General features: G+C 34.7%; 1 protein-coding gene across 1 annotated transcript in view; it reads right to left on the bottom strand.

Annotated features, from left to right (window-relative positions):
• Positions 1 to 18,104, bottom strand: part of LOC148956120 (circadian locomoter output cycles protein kaput-like) — a 157,582-nt gene that overhangs the window by 112,060 nt on the left and 27,418 nt on the right. The window contains exon 3 of the mRNA XM_089089230.1: positions 10,122 to 10,278. Within this exon, the coding sequence (XP_088945356.1) occupies positions 10,122 to 10,278 (157 nt within the window). The remainder of the gene's footprint in view (positions 1 to 10,121; positions 10,279 to 18,104) is intronic.

Below are 18,104 nucleotides of genomic sequence, written 5' to 3'. Positions count from 1 at the left end.
TATCCTCCTCAAAAATATGTTTTCTATCTGGAAATCAACTACGCTGAACAAAATGATTATCTCAAAACTTTTATTGGATTTGTTTGGAGGAATGCTGGATGGGGGGGGGGGGCTAGTTGCACTCCAATCACTTTTGACTATTAAAAAGGGCACTAGCTCTTTGAATTGCCAATCGAATGAGCTTTTTGTGAAGCTTCTATGACAACGCCTTCTTTAAAAACATTATATGCCCCCGGGGTATAACTTAAAATCCTTGCCCTGAGGGTTGTGGTTGAATTTCATCCTCAAAAATATGTTTTCTATCTGGAAATCAACTACGCTGAACAAATTGGCTATCTTAAAATTTTTAATTGGATGTATTTTGTTTTTTGGGGGGGAATGATGGGTGTGATGAGGGAGGGAGCTAGTTGCCCTCCAATCACTTTCGACTATTAAAAAGGGCACTAGCCCTTTGAATTTCCAATCGAATGAACTTTTTTGAAGTTTCTACGACAACACCTACTTTAAAAACCTTATTTGCCGCTAGGGCATAACTTAAAAACCTTGCCCTGAGGGCTGTGGGGGGTATATCATAGGCAACGCTAGCGCGCTGTCTATGATATTATTTTCGTTAATTATTGGCATGGTATGACTCTTGACTTACAGTTATTTACCATAAAATGTTTAAAAATAAGAAGTTTCAACAAAATTACTACGTAGTTTCTTTCCGAGTCGTCTCCGTGATTAATTCAGAAGAGAAACTTTCATACTCTATGATAAAAGAAAACTAAGAATAAAACAAATTGAACTTCATCTCGTCAGAGATCATATGTTTTTTTGGCTTTTCACTTTTGCATGGCAGGAGTTGCCGTAGAAACTTAGAGGGGGCTCATTCAATTTGAAATGGAAATTTCTAGTGTCTTTTTTAAGAGTAAAAATGATTAGATGTGTAACAAGACTCCTCCCACGCCTTTTTTAGCTGTTCTTCCCTCGAAGAAATTAGATGAATATTTTGAGATAGTAATTTTATTCAAAATAGTCGAAAGGTCCAACAACTATCCCTTCAGCGATACAATGAACCCAGAGAATGATGAACTAACCAAAAAAAAGTATGTGCATCCAGATTATCAAAAGGACGTATCTGCAATATCTCAGAAATGGATAATGGTATTTTCTTGAAACTTTCAGGGCATTTTCAAAGTGAACTATAACAAAAACAAAAGATTCTATATTCATCAATGTTGTCAAAAGGGGGTACCAACAATATCTTAGTGACGACTGTGGGTATTAAGTCAAAATTTCTAGGGACCATTGAAGGGGATGTTGAACTAAATAAGAAAAACTATAGGCTATGTATCATTATTTTCAAATGGTGCATGGGCAATATCGCGGAAGCAGCTAGGAGTATTAAGTGGAAACTATCAGCACATGTTGAACGAAATAAAGAAATGTGCATTCAGGTTGTCAAAAGGTCATTTCTGCAAAACTTCAAGAACGGCCAAAGGTATTCAGTTGAAACTTGCAGGGAATGTTGAGGGGGATGTAAAACTAAATCAAAAAGGCAGTATTGGAACTTCCAAGACATGTTATTGGGGATGTTGAAACAAATTAAAAGAGATTCTGAACATGCACGTTCTCAAAAAAGTGTATTTGTGATTTTTTGGGAACAGCTAAGGGTATTAGGTTTTTTTGTTAAACTTTTATGGCATGTTGAAAGGAAGGCTGAACAACACCTAAGGCACTACATGCATCCAAGTTGTCAAAATAGCATATGTCTAATATCCCAGAAACGACATGGGAAATAAGTTGAAATTTTCCGAGCATTTTGAAAACAATCAAAGCAAATTAAATTCTTTCAGCTTGTCACAAGAGCGTATCTGTAAAATCCTAGGAGTGATTAAGGATACTAGTTTGAAACACTTAGGAAAGGACGAGGGGGATATTGAACTAAATGATAAGACACCATGTGCATCCAGATTGTCTAAAAGACATATCTGCAATTTTTCAGGAACTTAAAAGTATTAAGTTGAAACTTTCAGGGAATTATGAAGAGGGTGATTAACAAAATAAAAGACACTACATGCAACAAGGTTGTAAATAAGGGGCATCTGTACTATTCCAGGAAGACTAAGGGTATTAAGTTGGAATTTCCTGAGAATATCGAGGGGATATTGAACTAAATGAAAAGACATCAAGTGCATTACGGTTATCAGAATAGTCTTCACGCAATAATTCAGGAGTGGCTAAGGGTATTACTTTGAAACTATTAGGGAAAGTTCAGGGGATATTGAAATAATTATATGACAACTATATGCCCATCAAAGCTGTCAAAATGCCATATATGCAATACCTAAGAACCTTCTATGTGTGTTAGGTTGAAACTTTCAGGGATCTATCAGGATGGGGCTGAACAAAATTCAAATTCACTGTACGCATCAAAGTCATAATGTCTCAGAAATTGCTAAAGATGTTAAATTACAAATTCCAGGGGTTGAGGTATATATTGAATTAAATCAAAAGACACTTAATGCAGCATGGTTGTGAAAATAGCATATATACCACAACTCAAGAATGGCTAAGCGTATTAAGGTGAAACTTTTAGGGAAAGTTGAGAAAATTTTAAATCAAATCACAACACCCTTTGCGCATATGGGTTTTCAAAACGGCATATCTACAATATCTCAGGAACAACTAACTATAGTGGATTATGTATTATGTAGCATGTTAAATCTTTTATTTAAACAAACAAAAGAAATATCGCGCAATACGATTCTTATAATGGAATGGTCAATCGACATTTTTCTAAAATCGAGATAGTAACTTGACGGGGATAAGAATGACTTCAGCCTCACAGAGGCCAAAAATTATTCCAATTTTTAATCTATTTATTTGAATAATATTGCTCGTGCCCATCAATCTAAATAACTATAGTAAACAATTATTAAAGAAAATTTGCCCAAATTATAAATAGCAAGCTTAAATCTTGACTCTTGAAAGGAAAACAAAAAAAAAGGATTTAATATAGATTTTTTTAAAATTAATACCATAGGAAAAACAAACTAAATTAAAAATCAACAGAAATTAATTAAAAAATCCATATAAGGGGAGTATTTTAAAATAAAAGTAATCAGCTCCATTAAACCAAAGACAAACATAAACAGAGTTAAATACTTATTCAAGCTTAAAACTAACTTAAATCACTATCATAGATATATGAAACCCAAAACGAACAACATTTACAGTAAATAATCAAGTCAAACTCAAAACGAAAATAAACTACCACAAAAATGAGTTGGGCCAACACCCCTAAACCTCGTAAAATTCAAAAGGTCATTCGCACTCTCTGGGCACCAGCTGTATGTGAAAGGTCAGATGCTTTATCAAAAGAAGCCAAAATTTAGATGTAGAAAACTGACTTCAGCAATACCGTGAGATTTCTTAGATTTTAGGTGATTAATAGAACAGAAGAACAGGAAACAATCAAATTCCTCGGTCTGGGCATTCAAGGCAATACTCAATTTCCAGTTCAAATCACAGCATAAATATTAAACAGTAGTGAAAATTTAGTTTAGAAATAGGACACATCACAACGCGTGGAAAGAGAAGTCACTAATAGGTCAGAGCAATAACAATAATCCCATCGTAATGTGCTAAAAATGTTCATTGCGTGTGCGTAAAGGAGTAGTCATGAAGAAAGATGTGCTACTGGTGTGTCCCAAAAATCTTAAATGGAGAGTACAGGAATTTTTGCTACTGTTTAACATTTATTCTGTGTTTCAAATTTAGTTTTTAGAACGGGATTGCTTACAGAAAATTCGGATTCAAAGTTAGTGAACAACTCATTCTTGGGGATTTTTGCGACAGAAAGAGAATATGTAATTTTAGAAGGGTACCCAGTGGGATTACCGAAGATAAATCCGATTAGATACAGCTTTTGAGAAGGCTTCGTCAACTAGATACTTATGATAGAGATCAAATTGGAGGGAGAAAAGACGCTTTATGAACATACATACAACTTCCATCACCTCCTAACATTTACGCCCTGTAGCTTGGACGAGGGTAAAATTATTCAATTTTCAAGAGAGCAAAAGAGACAAGCTTCTGCTAAATAGGTGTTAAAAAGGAGATGAACTTGCAGTTCAGCCATACACTCATGCAAGGAAAGAGATGAAAGGAGATGCTAATTATGGCAAAGATCTGGAAAAATAGGAATAAAACATCTGGGAACATTGGCCACCACCGAGGCCAATTGGCCATGGCCACCGCCGACCCTAGACCATTCGATTTGGATTTTGTATTGACGAAGAGCAGATAATGGTTCACCAAAGCCAATAGGCTACCGCTTGCAAGAATGGAAGTTGCAGTTGAGAGGTGGTCTGATATATATATATATATATATATATATATATATATATATATATATATATATATATATATATATATATATATATATATATATATATATATATATATATATATATATTCAGATGTTGTGAATTTTTTGGTGTTATTGTTAAATAAAAATCCTGACACAAAGTGTTTAGAATCAGTTAAAAAGGTTTAAAATTTTAAAAACTAAAAGTAATGAACATTTCGCGAAAGGGTTTGATGCCGAGAGACCGTAAAAACACCTCGTGCCTCAGTTATGCAGGTTGAAAATCCTTGTTTCATTCCTATTCGAACAAAAGTGTAATATTTATGGATTTCTACTTAAATCTGGTGTTGGGGGAGGGGAGGTGGTTTGCTGGAGCTACCAGTGGCCACTTTTGCTCCCCACCTATACAGATAAGAAATCATTTCATAGTTTTTGGGCAAATAAGGTGTGTCCTGCACGCCTATCTGTTAAAAAGCTTGGAATGTGCCGGGGGATCAGCGGTTATTAAAGGGGTGTTTGGTCCTCTTTCGCTCTAAAATTCTCTGCCAGTTCAAAAACTGTGTAGCTTGACCACACCTGTGACGCTCACCAATTCAGCTCCCAAATTGAACTTATATCGATTTTTGCACCGCGTGTGTAGTGAGTTCTTGAGTGGTTTTCCAACATGTCCCCAAATTTTCAAAGCTTGGACTTATGTTGTTTTTGCAACAAGTTAGGACATGGATTGCTTTTAATAATAAAGTATGATATTAGACGTACATTTCACCGAATCCAGACTTCGGTATTTCGAATCAAATAAGGTCTTACTGTTTCAGCAATTAGCTTTCTTTCGAACCAAGGTCATCGAAATTCTGCAGCTTGGACTTAGCTTGTTTTGCACGGAATTAGGAATTAAATCGATATTTCGCAGAATCTGAACTTAGTCCATTTTTGCATTAAATTACGGTCTAGTTTGTTTTTGCACTGAGCACACACTTCGGACTGAGCCAGAACTGAAGAGTGGCCGTGGTAGCAGTATTAATTGTACGAGCAGTAGCAAAGGAAGATCGACTTGATCATTTCTATAAACGCAATGTTTTATTTCGGCGTAAACATTAATGGTTGTCTAAGTGGAAAACCAAAGTTAGAGATGGCAGTGCAGTAAAGTAATCCCTGCGCCCATTATTTGTTCGAACTTTACACCGACCAACTATTCAAGTATGGACAACGGTACATCCAGGGTATATACATAATTCCCGAATTTTTCCGCAAAACCATTGATCTTCGTAGATGACAGATCATTTCTACATGGAAGTTTGACTGACCTTTCGGAGGTTGTTGAGTCCTAAGCTAGCCTGAGGGGCATTTCTACGTTAAAATAAATTGGACACAGAGCTAGTACCTTATTGTACTAGAGAATACAGGTTTGGATGATCATGTTTGGGTTATGAAAGCCGAGTAATTGCGAGTTTTGGACTAATTTTTGAGAGAATGGTCAATGTCAACAGTTTATGGGAACACCATGTGCAAAAATTTGAAGGTTTGTTGACAGCTCATCAAAGAACACATCTTGTGTCAGTTTTTTGTACGATTAGTCTGAGCTATCACGTATGCACTCCCAGTTCTATGTTTATCTGGCACCGGTTTTCAGTCTAGAAAAAAAACTTGCAAAGAACGAAGAAAAAAAGCATTCGGTGTTGTATTTTCAGCAGGGAAAGGTTGGAGAAGCTTGCTATTAAAATATTGTATGTGGTTATTGAAGAAGGGGGTCTAGGTGTGATACATTTTTGAAAGATCTACCAGTCATTGAGAACGGTGTTGCCTGTATTATTCTTTTTATGAAGCTAAAAACGGTTTATTTTTTGTTGCTTAAATAGCAGCAGAAGTTGAATTCATTGAGAGAAGTCGATTGGAGAATTTAGATTATGTTATCATTATAACTTTCTTTCATGTTTTTGTATTTTTATTTATATATATTGTGATGAGTATTTGTAGAGAAGAAAGTTATAATGATGGATTTTTTTAATTTATTTTGTTATTTTTATTAATTGAGTTGGTTAGTTTTTTATGTTAATATTTTTTATTATTCTATTTTTTGAGAATAAAAGGGTTTCTGGAAAAATTAAATTTAAGATATATTAAGGACGTGGTTAGAAATGCCGCAGTAACAACGGCTTCCTCTGGTAGGAGAACAACTTTGATTAAGAGAAAGACATTTTTAGGGAGTGTTTTTTGGAGTACAAAATGGTTTGAAATGCGTCCGGCTTGGCTATTAGTAAATAAAAGAAAAGGCAGGTCACGTCTAAGGTTTAAAGTTTTTTTTTAAGTCGTCACTGAGAGGAACGGAGGCAGGATTAAAAAAAAGGAACAATTTTGTGACTACAAAAACAAACTGGAACTCAACGAGCAAGATATCACCTTTGGTATCATGACAATAAGACACAATGAGAATAAGTTTCTTGCGCTGGGGTCGGATGAAGTATGTTGGAATGTAGATTTATTTTTGTTTTTTCTTCAGGGTCTAGAAGATGCGCAGCTAGGGAAAGACCAAAGCTAAAAGCGAGAAAGCAGCTTCGGGATCATGACAATAAGCTTGAGCATAAATTGCTCAAAATTACAAAGATTTTCTAGGATAACAATTAGGAAATCATCATTCACAGACCCAGGCCCATTGAAAATTGAAAAAAGTGCAAAATAAAAAAAATGTGCAGCTAGGGAAAGACGGGAGCTAGAAGCAAGAAAGCAGCTCCAGGATCATGACAATAAGCCTGACCATAAATTGCTCGAAATTCTGAAGATTTTGTAGGATAACAATTAGGAAATCATCATTCACAGACCCAGGCCCATTGAAAATTGAAAAAAGTGCAAACTAAAAAAAATGTGCAGCTAGGGAAAGACGGGAGCTAGAAGCAAGAAAGCAGCTCCAGGATCATGACAATAAACCTGACCATAAATTGCTCGAAATTCTGAAGATTTTGTAGGATAACAATTAGGAAATCATCATTCATAGACCCATACCTATTGAAAATTGAAAAAAAATGCACCCGAAAGGGAAAGACAGGAGCTAAAAGCAGTAAAAACAGCCCCCGGATCAAAAAATAAGACCCAGGCCCATTGAAAATTGAAAAAAGTGCACAATAAAAAAAATGCGCAGCTAGGGAAAGACGGGAGCTAGAAGCAAGAAAGCAGCTCCAGGATCATGACAATAAACCTGACCATAAATTGCTCGAAATTCTGAAGATTTTGTAGGATAACAATTAGGAAATCATCATTCATAGACCCATACCTATTGAAAATTGAAAAAAAATGCACCCGAAAGGGAAAGACAGGAGCTAAAAGCAGTAAAAACAGCCCCCGGATCAAAAAATAAGACCCAGGCCCATTGAAAATTGAAAAAAGTGCACAATAAAAAAAATGCGCAGCTAGGGAAAGACCGGAGCTAGAAGCAAGAAAGCAGCTCCAGGATCATGACAATAAACCTGACCATAAATTGCTCGAAATTCTGAAGATTTTGTAGGATAACAATTAGGAAATCATCATTCATAGACCCATACCTATTGAAAATTGAAAAAAAATGCACCCGAAAGGGAAAGACAGGAGCTAAAAGCAGTAAAAACAGCCCCCGGATCAAAAAATAAGACCCAGGCCCATTGAAAATTGAAAAAAGTGCACAATAAAAAAAATGCGCAGCTAGGGAAAGACGGGAGCTAGAAGCAAGAAAGCAGCTCCAGGATCATGACAATAAACCTGACCATAAATTGCTCGAAATTCTGAAGATTTTGTAGGATAACAATTAGGAAATCATCATTCATAGACCCATACCTATTGAAAATTGAAAAAAATGCACCCGAAAGGGAAAGACAGGAGCTAAAAGCAGTAAAAACAGCCCCCGGATCAAAAAATAAGACCCAGGCCCATTGAAAATTGAAAAAAGTGCACAATAAAAAAAATGCGCAGCTAGGGAAAGACCGGAGCTAGAAGCAAGAAAGCAGCTCCAGGATCATGACAATAAACCTGACCATAAATTGCTCGAAATTCTGAAGATTTTGTAGGATAACAATTAGGAAATCATCATTCATAGACCCATACCTATTGAAAATTGAAAAAAAATGCACCCGAAAGGGAAAGACAGGAGCTAAAAGCAGTAAAAACAGCCCCCGGATCAAAAAATAAGACCCAGGCCCATTGAAAATTGAAAAAAGTGCACAAGAAAAAAAATGCGCAGCTAGGGAAAGACGGGAGCTAGAAGCAAGAAAGCAGCTCCAGGATCATGACAATAAACCTGACCATAAATTGCTCGAAATTCTGAAGATTTTGTAGGATAACAATTAGGAAATCATCATTCATAGACCCATACCTATTGAAAATTGAAAAAAAATGCACCCGAAAGGGAAAGACAGGAGCTAAAAGCAGTAAAAACAGCCCCCGGATCAAAAAATAAGACCCAGGCCCATTGAAAATTGAAAAAAGTGCACAATAAAAAAAATGCGCAGCTAGGGAAAGACCGGAGCTAGAAGCAAGAAAGCAGCTCCAGGATCATGACAATAAACCTGACCATAAATTGCTCGAAATTCTGAAGATTTTGTAGGATAACAATTAGGAAATCATCATTCATAGACCCATACCTATTGAAAATTGAAAAAAAATGCACCCGAAAGGGAAAGACAGGAGCTAAAAGCAGTAAAAACAGCCCCCGGATCAAAAAATAAGACCCAGGCCCATTGAAAATTGAAAAAAGTGCACAATAAAAAAAATGCGCAGCTAGGGAAAGACCGGAGCTAGAAGCAAGAAAGCAGCTCCAGGATCATGACAATAAACCTGACCATAAATTGCTCGAAATTCTGAAGATTTTGTAGGATAACAATTAGGAAATCATCATTCATAGACCCATACCTATTGAAAATTGAAAAAAAATGCACCCGAAAGGGAAAGACAGGAGCTAAAAGCAGTAAAAACAGCCCCCGGATCAAAAAATAAGACCCAGGCCCATTGAAAATTGAAAAAAGTGCACAATAAAAAAAATGTGCAGCTAGGGAAAGACGGGAGCTAGAAGCAAGAAAGCAGCTCCAGGATCATGACAATAAACCTGACCATAAATTGCTCGAAATTCTGAAGATTTTGTAGGATAACAATTAGGAAATCATCATTCATAGACCCATACCTATTGAAAATTGAAAAAAAATGCACCCGAAAGGGAAAGACAGGAGCTAAAAGCAGTAAAAACAGCCCCCGGATCAAAAAATAAGACCCAGGCCCATTGAAAATTGAAAAAAGTGCACAATAAAAAAAATGCGCAGCTAGGGAAAGACCGGAGCTAGAAGCAAGAAAGCAGCTCCAGGATCATGACAATAAACCTGACCATAAATTGCTCGAAATTCTGAAGATTTTGTAGGATAACAATTAGGAAATCATCATTCATAGACCCATACCTATTGAAAATTGAAAAAAAAATGGACAGCCAGGGAAAGACAGGAGCTAAAAGCAGTAAAAACAGTAGCCCCCGGATCACAGCCCCCGGATCAAAACAATGCGCCCGAACATAATTTGTTCGAAGTTACGAAGATTTCCTACGGATAACAATTAGGAAGTCATTCATAGATCTAGACCCATTGGTTATTGAAAAAAAGTGCACCCTCCCTCCCATAGATGTTGAAAAACATGGTTTTGTTATATCCACATTTAAAAATTTGATTAAAAGAAAATTCTCGGCTTTCTCCTACATTTTCTTAAGTTTTACCCTGAATGAGTATTACTCAAAAGACGGATTAAAGGCAAACCATGAGCTTACCTATGGTCGGAATTGATTATCTTGGCATCGGGTGTGTGCTTTGTGATGTAGATGTCACTAAGAGCATCAAGTAGCGTCAGTTTTTCAGGCAGTTGTCGCTGAACAAGTTTTATCACTCCAACAAAAACTGAGTCACATATTTTGTAAGAAGATGAATCTAAAACATATGAAAAGGTGTTCAATATTAGCTTTGCCCAAACATACATATAATCTTTATTGTTAATAAATTAAAAAAAACTTTCTCCACAACATAAGTTTTTTCAAAGTAACGTCGAGAGCTCCATTATGCCAAGAATGAGAAAGAAAGTCAAATAATCTTCCAAGCAGAAAACTGCCACAAATCACTGTCAATAAATGAAACTCAAAACGAATAGAAATTACAATAACTAGCTAAGTCAAACTCAACCCGCAAAAATTAACATGAGTAGCCTTGATAACCCTTGTCCCTTCTCAAGACCAGAACAAACTTTGCAATCTACTGAAAACAAAAACAACAACAACAAATCAAATGACCATGGATATCAGTTTAATTGACATATACTGATATTTATTTTTATTCCTTGTAAGTTTTGCTAATTTTTTAATTATGATAGTAAGAAAATTGAAAACATTCCTAACGTATTTTGTTTTCAGTACAACGCAAATTGTGTTCTGGGCTTGACAAGGCTTGGGGGTTATTAACCCTACTCATGTTAATTTTTGCTCGTGTTGAATTTGACTTGGCTATTTATTCTAATTTCTGTTCGTTTTAAGTTTCATTTATTTATTGATAGTGATTCGTCGTAGTTTTCCGCTTTGAAGATTGTTTGACTTTATTTTTGCTGATTCTTGGCATAATGGAGCTCTTTACTTTTCTTTGTAAAACCTGTTTCGTGGAAAAAGTTTTTGGAATTAGTTTCTGTTCGTTTTTTTATTTACATAATCTTTTTCATGGAAAAAATAACATTTTATATCTTTTGAGTTTTTTTTCTATAAGAATTCATATTATGGGTTAGAGTATGCTATTTGTATGTTGGAGACTGAAAGGTTCGCCTGAATACCCTTCGTCTTCTTAAAAAGTAAAGTTCAAACATGCTTACCTTTCTTACTAATATATAGTATTTGTAAACAATGAACGAGTTGCCTTACTTACACCCTTTGTCCTGAGGACTTTGGGGAGGTTGACATCCCCAATACTGGACCTTTCAGCAATACTGAACAAAATAGCTCTCATAAAATTCCGATCGGATATGTTCTTGGAAAGCAACGACATAGGGGGGGGGGGGCTTGGTGCCTTCCAATCACTTTCGAACAATAAAAAGGGTACTAGACCTTTCAATTTATTCAAAGTTTTTACGACAACAAATGACCAACTCAAAATTTATATCAGATGCATTTCGTGAAAATATCAGGCCTGGGGGGTGGGGGGGGGTATTCACCCTTTGTCTTATCCACTCTTAATCTTAAAAAGGAGACTAGAACTTATGATTACCAATCCAATGAGCCCCCTCCGAAGTTTGTATGATCACACTTTCTATATAAACCTTATATGTTTTCAGGGCATAACTTGCAATTCTTGCCCTGAGGGCTTTAGGGGGTTGGGGGGTTGGTTGTCATCATAAAAAAGAAAATTTCTGGACCTTTCAATTCTGTTGAACAAAACGGTCATCACAAAAATTTGATTGGTTGTTTTTAAGGAAATGGTAGGCGTGGGAGGGTGTTAGTTGCCCTCCAATCACTTTCGACTATTAAAAGAACACTAGCCTTTTCAATTTTCAATAAAATGAGCTCTTTTTGAACTTTCTGCGACAACAAATGGCTATCTCAAAATTTCTATCAGGTGCATTTCTGGACAATACGAGTTGTGTGTGTGGTGTCGGGGGTATCCACCCTCCGATCATTCTGAATCTTAAAAAGGGCACTAAAACTTCTGATTACCAATCCAATGAGCCTCCTCCGAAGTTTTTACGACCACCCTTTCTGTATACACCAGTAGAGTAAGGGGTATTACTCCAAGGATAACACCATATATGGGCATTGACCTACTTTCAGGAGTAACGCAACACGATCAGTGAATACAACCGGTACAAGATCATTGACCTCCAAATCACAGAGCTAGAAAAATTGGGATAACAAGGTGACATCATCAGATAAGGAAATCTCACATCGTGAACATTCTTATCAGAGAGTTGGAAATAGTGACGGAACAAGATATCTGATTGACACAAAATCTCCATGAAACATGATATATTTGGAAAGGATTCAAAGGAATTTAAAATGTATCTGTGCACAGTTGCCAGAACATAGTAAACGTCAGAGATTAATTGACATTTTAGGGGATTTGAAAGTAGAAAACAAAAAGGTAAGGCATGTCAGGGAATGCTAACTCCATTAAGAGATACATATTATTTTTGTGTGGGTGGTTCCTGACTGTGTTCTGTATAATACACAAGTACCATTTGAACAGTGTTGTCAATATAAAATATGCACTAACACTATAGTATAGTAAAAAGTTGATACTAATAGGGATGTATATGCCAAGAAAGGAATTTTAATAAAGAAATTCAGAAAAATCCATAGAAATCCTTAGAAATCAACTAGTGAGATGATTATAGATTTGAAGCATCAAGGACCGCTATCATCAATGACCCTAACCACCAAGGACCTTAACCTCAAAAGGTCCCATACCCCAGCCTCCAAGGAGCACCTGCCCCTCCCCCAAGTTTTTGGGCCCCCCCCCCCCATTTTTTAAATACTTTTTTTTCGCGCTTGAGACACAGAAATTAACAAACAGAAAAGATTTTTTCAGCTAAAGCAGGGAACAAGTTTAAAACTTAAAATAAATATAATTACTCTATATTTTTAAAAAACTTCTGACTGTTTTTCAAATCATACCCGGACCTATCCAAGATATAATTTGAGGCTTTTACCATGGACATTAAATCTCGTCCAGACTTTAACCAAGGACATTAAATCTCGCCAAGGTTTTTACCAAGAACATTAAATCTCGTCCAGGCTTTTACCAAGGACAGTAAAGCTCCTTCCCAGGCTTTTACCAAAGACATTTAATCTCGTCCAGGCTTTTACCAAGGACATTAAGTATCGTACAAACTTTTACCCAAAGACATTAAATCGCGTCCAGGTTTTTATCAAGGACATTAAATCTAGTCAAGGCTTTTACCAAGGACATTAAATATCCTTCCCAGGCTTTTACAAAGGACATTAAATCTCGTCCTAGGCTTTAACCAAGGACATTAAATCTCGTCCAGACTTTTACCAAGGACATTAAATCTCGCCCAGGCCTTTACCAAGGACATTAAATCTCGTCCAGGCTTCTAAGAAGGAAATTAAATCTCGTCCAGGCTTTTACAAAGGACATTAAATTTCGTCCAGACTTTTACCAAGGACATTAAATCTCGTCCAGGCTTTTACCGAGGACATTAAATCTCGTCCAGGCTTTTATCAATGACATTAGATATCGTCCAAGCATTTACCAAGGACATTTAATCTCCTTCCCATGATTTTACTAAGGACATTAAATCTCGTCCAGGCTCTTACTGAGAACATTAAATCTCGTCCAGGCTTTTACCGAGAACATTAAATGTCGTCCAGGCTTTTACCAAGGACATTAAATCTCGTCCAGACTTTTACCAGGGACATTAAATCTCGTCCATGTTTTTACCAAGGACATTAAATATCGTCTTTCCTTCTAAAATAACTACAATAGCAACATTTTACCCTGTATTATTAGTATTTTCAAAGTTTTCTGGTAGCCTTGATGGAGCATTTTCCGTCTAAACTAGCTACAATAGCAATATTTTACCCTATATTGTTGGTATTTTCAAGGGTTTTGGTAGCCTTGATGGAGCATTCTACTTCTTAACTAGCTACAATAGCAACATTGTACCCTATATTATTAGTATTTTCAAGGGTTTTTGGTAGACCTTGATGGAGCATTTTCCTTCTAAACTAGCTACAATAGCAACATTTTACCTTATATTATTAGCATTTTCAAGGGTTTTTGGCAGCCTTGATGGAGTATTTTCTTTCTAAACTAGCTACAATAGCAACATTTTACCCTATATTATTAGTATTTTCAAGGTTTTTTGGTAGCCTTGATTGAGCATTCTCATTCTAAACTAGCTACAATAGCAATATTTTACCTTATATTATTAATATTCTAGGATTTTTTGGTAGCTTTGATGGAGCATTCTCCTTCTAAACTAGCTACAATAGCAACATTTTCCCCTATATTGTTGGTATTTTCAAGGGTTATGGTAGCCTTGATGGAGTATTTTCCTTCTAAGTTAGCTACAATAGCAACATTTTACCCTATATTATTAGTATTTTCAAAGGGTTTTTGTAATCTTTTTTCACTCCCAAGCCCAACATTACTTTACGACTTTTTACATACCCCAACACCAAGAAATACTTTTCAGAAGACTTTATTACATTATTTCAGAACAAGTTCTTTTCGTAATATTCCTCCTAAACCTGTTTTACAAGTTGAAGTACTTATCATTTTTCACTCCCAACATTACTTTGCGACTTTTTGCATACCCTAACACCAAGCAATACTTTTCAAAAAGATTTATTAATTTTATTTCAGAACAAATTCTTTTCTTAATATTCCTCCTAAACCTGTTTTACAAGTTGAAGTACTCATCTTTTTTCACTCCCAACATTACTTTTCGACTTTTTGCATACCACAACACCAAACAATACTTTTTAAAAGGCTTTATTAATATTATTTCAGAACAAATTATTTTCTTAATATTCCTCCTAAACCAGTTTTACAAGCTGAAGTACTCATCCTTTTTACCCCCAACATTACTTTACGACTTTTTGCAAACCCCAACAACAAGAAATTCTTTTCAAAAGGCTTTATTGTATTATTTCGGATCCAGTTCTTTTCTTAATATTCAGCCTCAACCTGTTTTACAAGTTAAAGTACTCATCTTTTTTCACTCCCAACATTACTTTACGCCTTTTTTTTTTAATAAAGTTGAGTTTTAGTTTTCTTAAATGAGAACGTCCACATTTCAAATACACCTGGTTTTATTAGTAATATTTGATTTTCTAATAAAGTTGGATTTTTCTTTTCAGAAATAAGAACAACTATGTTTAAAATACATCAGATTTTATTAATGATATTTAATTCTTTTTAATAAAGTTAGATCTTAATTTCCATAAATAAGAAAATCCAATTCTAAAATACATCTGATTTTATTAATAATATTTGATTTTCTAATAAAGTTTGGTTTTAGTTTTCAGGAATAAGAACATCCATGTTTAAAATACATCTGATTCTATTAATAATATTTGATTTTTTAAAAGTTGAGTTTTGGTTTTCAGAAATAAGAACATCCACGTTTAAAATGCATCAGGTTTTATTAATAATATTTGATTTCTAAATAAAGTTGGGTTTTAGTTTCAGGAAATTAGAACGCCCATGTTTAAATACATAAAGTTTTATTAATAATATTTAATTTTCTAATAAAGTAATTTAATTGTCGGAATCAAAGATAAACCTGTTTTACAGGTTGCAGTACTCATCTTTCTTTACTCACAAAATTACTTTATGATTTTTTGCATACCCCAACACCAAGAAATACTTTTCAAAAGGCTTTATTTTATGATGTCAGAACAAGTTCTTTTCTTAATATTCCTCCTAAACCCATTTTACAAGTTCAAGTACTCATCTTTTATTGCTCCCAACACTACTTTAAAAATTTTTGAATACCCCAACACCAGGCAAATACTTTTCAAAAGGCTTTATTATATTATTTAAGAACAAGCTTTTTCGTAATACTTTTTAAAAGAACAACAACTTTTCTTAATATTCCTCCTAAGCCTGTTTTACAAGTTGAAGTACTCATCTTTTTCACCCCAACATTACTTTACGACTTTTTCCATACCCCAACACCAAGCAATACTTTTCAAAAGGCTTTATTATATTATTTTAGAACAAGTTCTTTTCTTAATACTCCTCATAAACCTGTTTTATAAGTTGAAGTATTTATCCTTTTTCGCTCCCAACATTACTTTACAACTTTTTGCATACCCCAACACCAAGCAATACTTTGCAAAAGGCTTTATTATGTCATTTCAGGTCAAGTTCTCTTCTTAATATTCCTCCTAAACCCATTTTGTAAGATGAAGTACTCATTTTTTTCAGTCCCAACAATACCCTACGACTTTTTACATACCCCAAAACCAAGCAATACATTTCGAAAGGCTTTATTATATCTTTTCAGAACAGGTTCTTTTCTTAATATTCCTCCTAAACCCATTTTAGAAGTTGAAATACTCATCCTTTTCAGCCACAACTTTATTTTACGACTTTTTGAATGCCCAAACCCCAAGCGATACTTTTCAAAGGGTTTTATTATACCATTTCAGAACAAGTTCTTTTCTTAATTTTCCTCCTAAACCCGTTTTACAAGTTGAAGTACTCATCTTTTTCACTCCCAACATTAATTTACGCCTTTTTGCATACTACAACACCAAGAAATACTTTTCAAAAGGCTTTATTATACTATTTCAGAACAAATTATTTTCTTAATATTCCTCCTAAACCCATTTTACAAGTTGAAGTACTCATCTTTTTTCACTCGAAACATTACTTTACGACTCTTTGCATGCCCCAACACCATGCTATATTTTCAAAGGCTTTATTATATCATTTCAGATCAAGTTCTCTTCTTAATATTCCTTCTAAACTCATTTTATAAGTTGAAGCACTCATGTTTTCCACTCCCAACAATACATTACGACTTTTTGCATACCTCAACACCAAGCAAAACTTTTCAAAAGGCTTTATTATATCTTTTCAGAACAAGTTCTTTTCTTAATATTTATCCTAAACCCATTTTAAAGTTGAAGTACTCATTCTTTTCACCCACAACTTTACTTTAAAACTTTTTTAATACCCCAACACCAAGCAATACTTTTAAAAAGGTGTTCTGAAATAATATTATAAGGTCTTTTGAAGAATATTGCTTGGTGTTGGGGAATGCAAAAAGTCGTAAAGTAATGTTGGGAGTGAAAAAAGATGAGTACCTCAACTTGTAAAATGGGTTTAGGAGGAATATTAAGAAAAGAATTTGTTCTGAAATAGTATAATAAAGCCTTTTTAAAAATATTGCTTGGTGTTGTGGTATGCAAAAAGTCGTAAAGTAATGTTGGGAGCGAAAAAGATGAGAACATCAACTTGTAAAACAGGTTTAGGAGGAATATTAAGAAAAGAAATAACATAATGAAATAATGTTCTGAAATGATATAATGAAAACTCCAAAGAAAATGCATTTTCAGAAAAAAACACCTAAAATATTTTTTTCAAATATAGAGGGGGGGGGGAAATATAGGATGACACATACGACCCCTTCGCCTGTTTCACTTGGTGCCAATGGTCAAGGAAGAGAACAAATTCATTTGTTGAATGTCCTGTTGGAAGAAGTCTCTTTTTCAAGCCCAAAACTTTCCAAAGAGCTATGTATGGGACTAATTGACATTTTGGTAAATTATATGTCGAGATGATAATTTTGAAATATAACATATGCAAGTTAGAAAATATACAGCGGCAATTGTTTTCTCTACTTTTACTGATTCTAATTGTTAGTTATGCTTAACAGCCCTTTAAATCTACAGCATTATTAATTAGACTATGAATAAGAAAACCCATAAAAAATTTCTAAGAGGCCCAGGACCGTCAAGACGATGGAGTAAAATTTAAAGGTCCAATATACAAAGGGGCTTTTCTTATGAAGAATTTTGCGAGTTGAAATTTTTTCACTTTACTCATAAATAAAACATTGCGCATCATATTTTTTTGCTGATGGCTTCTCTTTTTGACTGAATAAAAATGTGTGAATAAATAGAATCTTTTATTGTTAGTATCTTTGTCGATTTTTTTGGAAGCTTTTGTTGGTAAACTTAGTGCTGAAATTTATGCTTGAAATAAAAAAAAATTTGAATTTGAAAATACAGCTACAAGAGACAGTC

The sequence above is a fragment of the Artemia sp. Qi Xiang Cuo genome, chromosome 1, assembly GCF_049724085.1.
Source record: "Artemia sp. Qi Xiang Cuo chromosome 1, ASM4972408v1, whole genome shotgun sequence".
Lineage (NCBI taxonomy): Eukaryota > Metazoa > Arthropoda > Branchiopoda > Anostraca > Artemiidae > Artemia > Artemia sp. Qi Xiang Cuo.
The sequence above is the reverse complement of the archived record's forward strand: the minus strand, read 5'-3'. Positions and strand labels throughout refer to the sequence as shown.